The 5,912-nt window shown below is 51.0% G+C and overlaps 1 protein-coding gene across 1 annotated transcript in view; it reads left to right on the top strand.

Annotated features, from left to right (window-relative positions):
• Positions 1 to 4,347: 4,347 nt before the first annotated feature.
• LOC114071775 (elongator complex protein 3) overlaps positions 4,348 to 5,912 on the top strand; it is a 30,349-nt gene continuing 28,784 nt past the window's right edge. The window contains exon 1 of the mRNA XM_027909630.1: positions 4,348 to 4,538. Coding sequence (XP_027765431.1) covers positions 4,381 to 4,538 — 158 coding nt within the window. The 5' untranslated portion in view covers positions 4,348 to 4,380. The remainder of the gene's footprint in view (positions 4,539 to 5,912) is intronic.

Genomic DNA, 5,912 nt, shown 5'->3' with positions numbered 1-5,912 from the left:
GCTGGGCAGTCACTAAAAAAGAGATTTCGACCTTTGTTTCGAACAAAACCCCGAGGTTTCAGTGAATTCCTTCCAAGAAGTGCCGCTTTTCCCCTCCGACCGGTGTCTCTCCCAGCAGCTGAACATCCTGAGAGGGAGAGGATTTGGGGTGGCAGCTCAGTCTTTGCTCTGCAAAACGCTGGAGTGGAACCCCCAGGAAATCAGATTTTTCTCCTTTTGGGGACCTGCAGCTTTTGGCTTTTTTTTCCAGTCCATTCTGGGCTTGGTGTGCTCCGGAAAAATCGGATTGAAAGGTGCAATCCCTTTATACTGGCCGAGCTGTGCTGTCCCTGACCTTGGAAATGGGACTGAATTGCTCACGGTGACTCCAAATAGTTTGACCTTTCCATGGCAGCTCTGCCAGGGGGGCTCAGGGGTTTTCTGACTGAAAAGGTTGTTGCAAGAGCACAAAAGAGGGAAATGTCGAGTTCAGGATGTCACCTCCTCATTCCATCTCCTCTCATTCCATGGAAGGTGTCCTTGCCCGTGGCATGATTGGGACTGGATGAGCTTTAAGGTCCCTTCCCACCCCATTCCATGATCCTGTGATTATAAATCTGATTTCACGTTTGGAACCCAAAAATCCTTAAAGTTTCAGCTGATCTGAGTTGCCCTTCTTTAATTTTGATTTTTTTTTTTCCTCTCTGATTAGAAATATTCTTAATACATTTTCTTTAATTCTAAAATCAAGCGATTAATTATAATTAAATCTCGCCCACCCTTCCCGTTGTCCGCACCCCCGAATTTAAATTTACCTTAATTATATGAGACCTTTTTAAATGCTTTTGAGTCTTCACCTCGAGGAGGGGGAGAAAACTTCAGGGAGAGTTGGTTTGGTAGCTTTGAAGTTGGAATATGTGCTCCCAGTTGGAATATTCCTGGTGCTGCGTCCTCCAGGGATCCCAGGGATTCTGGGAATTCGTAGGGATCCCTTCTCTCTGGGTCATTTTTAACCTCTTGACTCCACTGTCTGGTGGATTATCCCTGACTGGGAGCTTCCTGGAGCTGATGGAAAGCCTCCCTGTTGACTCCTGTGCTGTGGGTGGTGGAATATTTTTCAGGATTGAGTTTGTTTTGGCAGGAAAGCGCTCGGGAGGTTTTTATCAGCCAGGGACACCTTTTAAGGTGTCTAATTAAAAATTAACAAAAAAAAAAAAAATAAAATAAAAAAAGAGAGGCTGCAATTCCCACTAAAGCTTGGCACTTGTGGAAGCATTTTCTACCTCCTTTGTTTGGTGAGAGACTTAATCAAAGCTGTTGGTAAACGGGAAAAGGTGAAGCCTTTAAATATTGGGATTTTTACAGATTCTGTTCCGAGTTGGACGCCGGAAAAAGGGGTTCGGAAAACCAGGCAAAGCCACCATGGCACTGATCCCTGGGCAGCCCATTCCAAGGGCTGAGCACTCTCCAGGGAAAGAATCCCTTCCCCAGATCCCACCTGAACCTCCCCTGGCCCAGCTGGAGGCCCAGCCCTCTTGTCCTGCTGCTGGTTCCTGGGAGCAGAGCCCGATCCCAGCCGGCTCCCCCCTCCTGGCAGGGAGTTGTGCAGAGGGATGAGGTCTCCCCTGAGCCTCCTCCTCCTCTGCAGGCTGAGCCCCCCCAGCTCCCTCAGCCTCTCCTCGTGGGAATTGTGCTCCAGTCCCTTCCCCAGCCTCGCTGCTCTTCCCTGCCCCTGCTCCAGCCCCTCCATGTCCTTCCTGTTGGAATCAACCCATGGATCCAGCCTGGCCAGGTCCCTCTGCAGAGCCCTCCTGCCTTCCAGCAGATCAACAACTTCCCCCAGCTTGGTGTGCCCTGCAAATGTGCTGATGGTGGATCCGTCCCCTCACCCAGATCACCCACAGGGACATTAAACAGACCTGAGTTTAAGGCTTAAACTCAGAGTTGAAGGAATAAATAGGAAAATACATGGAGTTTTTGCCGAAAGGCCGGCGTTGCCGGGACGGGAAGTGGCACATTAAGGTGGCTGCAGGTGCTGACATCGCGTGAAGTGCCGAAATTGAGGGTGGGATTGGACCCCACCTCGTCCCTCCTGACCTTGCCTGGGCCGGGTGGTTTTCACCTCCCTCCCCTTTCCGCCTCCCATCTGCAGCGTGAATCAGGGAGGGATTCAGAGCCCTTGCCTGGTGAATCACACAAGGCTTTTGTGCTCAGGACTGTGGGGAATATCAACTCACAACCCTCGCTGGGAACCCTTTTTTTTCCCCCGCTGGAGTGGTTGATGTGCCTCTTGTACCTCGCTTCCTTTCCTTGAATGCCCTTGGCCTGAGCAGTCCCCTCACGCACCATCCTCTCACTCCTTCTTCCACAGCAGCTTTTATTGACCATGAGCCACCCACAAAAGGTGGAATTCGGGTTGTTAGGGGGGCAGGAGGACTGGGAATTACTTCTCTGACTTCTACGATGTGGGGTTGCACACCCAGCCCCACAAAAGAGATGTCGGGTTCTCTCACTCTGGGGAGGTGGCTTTGACTCATCTCGGTCATGGATCCATCAGGAATCGGAGCTGGCACGAGGTTGGGAGCTGGAAGTGTGGCCAGGGGGACGGATCCATCCCATCTCCTGCCCCTGGAGCTGCAGCACCAGCCAGCCCAGAGGGCCTCAAAGGAGTCCTTTGTGTCCTGTGCCCACAGTTGGCAATGATTTTAGGGTTAAATGTGAGGAAGGAATTGTTTCGGATGAGGGTGGGGAGGCCCTGGCACAGGTTGCCCAGAGAAGCTGGGGCTGCCCCTGGATCCCTGGGAGTGTCCAAGGCCAGGCTGGATTCCCTTGGAGCAACCTGGGACAACATGAGATGTTGGGGTTGGAACAGGATGAGCTTTAAGGTCCCTTCCCACCCAATCCATTCCGAGATTCTGTGATTATAATCTGATTTTTTTTTTATTTGCTTTGTGGAGTGTTACATTGAATTTTGGTTTCAGTTCCTGTCTGTTTTCTTGGACAGCAGTGACAGTGTCACACAGTTTTTAAGACTGGATGTGAAAATTGGGACTGAACCGCTCACGGTGACCCCGAATCGTGTGACCTTTCCATGGCAGCTCTGACAGGGGGGCTCAGGGTTTTTCTGATGGAAAAGGTTGTTGCAAGAGCACAAAAAAAGGAAAATATTTGAGTTCAGGATGTCATCTCCTCATTCCATCTCCTCTCATTCCATGGAAGGTGCCCCTGCCCGTGGCAGGGTTGGGGTGGATGAGCTTGAAGGGACAAGGGGGAACGGCTTCCCACTGCCAGAGGGCAGAGAGAGGTGGGAGATTAGGAAGGAATTCTTGGCTGGCAGGGTGGGGAGAGGCTGGGATGGATTTCCCAGGGAAGCTGTGGCTGCCCCTGGATCCCTGGGAGTGTCCAAGGCTGGGTTGGAGCAACCCAGGATAGCAGGACGTGTCAGGATTGGAACTGGATGAGCTCTAAGGTCCCTTCCCACCCCAAACCATTCCATGACTCTGGATAACTGGTGAAACGCTTCAGCAGCAGCTGGTGAGATCACACCAACCATTAACTCACCTTAACAAACCTGTGTGGGTTTTTATTCCACGCTGGAGAGCGGGATCAAGCCGTGGATATATCCAGTATTCCACAGTCCCATCCAACCTGAGCCCTGGCCCGTGTCATCACTTCACTCAATTTAATGCTTGCTTGGTTCAAGGGAGGGAGTGGGGGGAGGTCTCTCCTACCCTTTTGAGTTTATCCTTCTGTTTATTTTGCAAGCCATTTAATTTTAATTGTCATCACGGGGGAAAATAAAAAAACGGGATTGGAGTGGCGGGAACGAAGCAGGAGCTGCGCTTCATCCCGGCCTGCTGAGAACACCTCAGCGCCCGAAGAAAATCTGTTTGTTCTTCATTGCTATTCAAATGATGTGGCCCAGACACATTGATTAATCTCCAAGTGTGGCCTGCTGAGCGATGGGAGATAAGTACCCTCGCTGCTATTGTTCTAATTCCGAGCACAGCCTGCGACAATAAATGCTGCAATATCTGTTGAATTCCTGCTGAAAGGTACGAGCAAATGCACCGATTTGACTCTCTCGGTGTTGCCATGTGGATATTTCTTTTTTTATTTTTTTTTTTCTCCCTCCCTTCATGTCTTTTTTTTTTTTTTTTCTCTTTGCTTTTTTTTCCAAACCCGCTCCTCTCATTTCCAAACCCCGTCTGATAAACGCTCCCAACCCGGGAGTTCTTAAAACACCCCCTTCCAGTTACCTTTTGCAAAACCCAGCTGGGAATCAGTTTTGTTCCAAAAAAATGTGGTTTCTCTTTGCCTTAACTCCTGTTTTTTGGTGGTTTTTTTTTTGTTCCCTTCCTGCAGGAGTTTTTCGAGAATCCCGCTTTCCGCCCCGACGGGATGAAGCTCTACCCGACCCTGGTGATCCGTGGCACCGGTCTGTACGAGCTCTGGAAAACTGGCAGATACAAGAGCTACCCCCCCAGCACTCTGGTGGATCTGGTGGCCCGAATCCTGGCCCTTGTCCCCCCCTGGACTCGCGTGTACCGTGTCCAGAGGTAATTTTTCCGTGCCTGCGGATTTGCCGCGCTCCCGAAGGGATCCGGAGGGTTTACGGCCTTAGATCTGACTCAGCCTTTTATTGTTTCTCAGCCTTAATCATTAATTCACTGAAGGTCTTTAAATACTGCTTCAGGTTTGGGGTTTTTTGTTTGTTTGGTTTTTTTTAAAACCTCTTCAGGAGGATGAGGAGCTCTTGAGGTGCAAACCCCGTGTCCGGTGCACCCGGAAATTTCTGGAGGCTCAGCCAGACGAGAGCCTGGGATGCAGCCCTTTAATGATCCCGAGGGATAATTGCCTCTTGGCTGTGGGGGGAACATTCCTCTCTCTCTCTCTCTGTGGCTGTGTGAGCTGTGTCATTTTTCTGGCTGTGGAGCCTTCCTTCCTCTCCCCTGCAGGGTTTTCAGGAACGTTCCGTGGCGGTGCCGTTATTCCCAGCACCCGCCTGCCAGGATTAGGGATAATCATTCCATCAGCGGTGTGAGGTCTTCCTCGGGTTGTTTTGCTTCTGTTTTATCTCCTAAACCTGCCTGATAACGAGAAGGGAAGGTTGTAAGCGCTTCCCTGTTTTTTTGCATGCACGGACAACGCTCCCCGTTTGCTCCCGGCTCCGGGAGTTGGAAGCGGCTCCGGGAGTTGGAAGCGGCTCCAATCCCGGGCTCTCCAAGAGGAGAGCGACGAATGAGAGACCTCACCTGCCTGGGCTTCTCCAAAGGATTTGATTCTGTGCCTGATGGGAAGGGTTTCAAAGTGGGGATGAGCAGGGAAACGTGGCAGAGAAGGAAGTGGCCGAAGGGAAGAGACGCTGGGAAGCTCAGGCGGAGAAATCCTGGATTCAGGGATAAGGGTGGGGGTTTTCTGAAATGCCCATTCAAAAACCAACCTTGCTCAAAAATGGCACAGAAAATAAGGCACTGGGGAAACCTTGGAGGGCTGGGAAGCATCACTGGAAGGGGGAAGATCAGCTGGTGGCAAAGCTGGGGTGGGAGATGGGATGCAGGTCAGGGAATTTTGGCATCAGACTCCCAGGGGTTTTGCTATAAATCCCGGGATCGCCACAACAGAGGAGGAAAAGTTCTTGATGCCTTGGTCTGGAATAGGATAAACCACAGGGGAATGCAGCCATGGAAGGCTTTTTTGGGGGGGATAAACTCCTTTTGGAGATGGAAGTGTTGACGCAGCAGCCAGAGCAGGCTTTGGGAATGCCTTGGGTGGGATCCACCCCCACCTTCAGGAGAATGAACTGTGGGAATACGTGCAGGGCAGCATCAGTTTTTATATTTGGAAGGACAGATGTGGACATAAATGACCTCTGAGGAGGAGGAAATTCATGGAATCACATGGAATCACGTGGTTTGGGTAGGAAGGGACCT

This window comes from Empidonax traillii, unplaced genomic scaffold (assembly GCF_003031625.1).
Source record: "Empidonax traillii isolate 1590-97213 ecotype Southwest subspecies unplaced genomic scaffold, ASM303162v1 scaffold2269:size40818, whole genome shotgun sequence".
NCBI classification, from domain to species: domain Eukaryota; kingdom Metazoa; phylum Chordata; class Aves; order Passeriformes; family Tyrannidae; genus Empidonax; species Empidonax traillii.
This window is presented reverse-complemented; position numbering and strand designations above follow the sequence as displayed.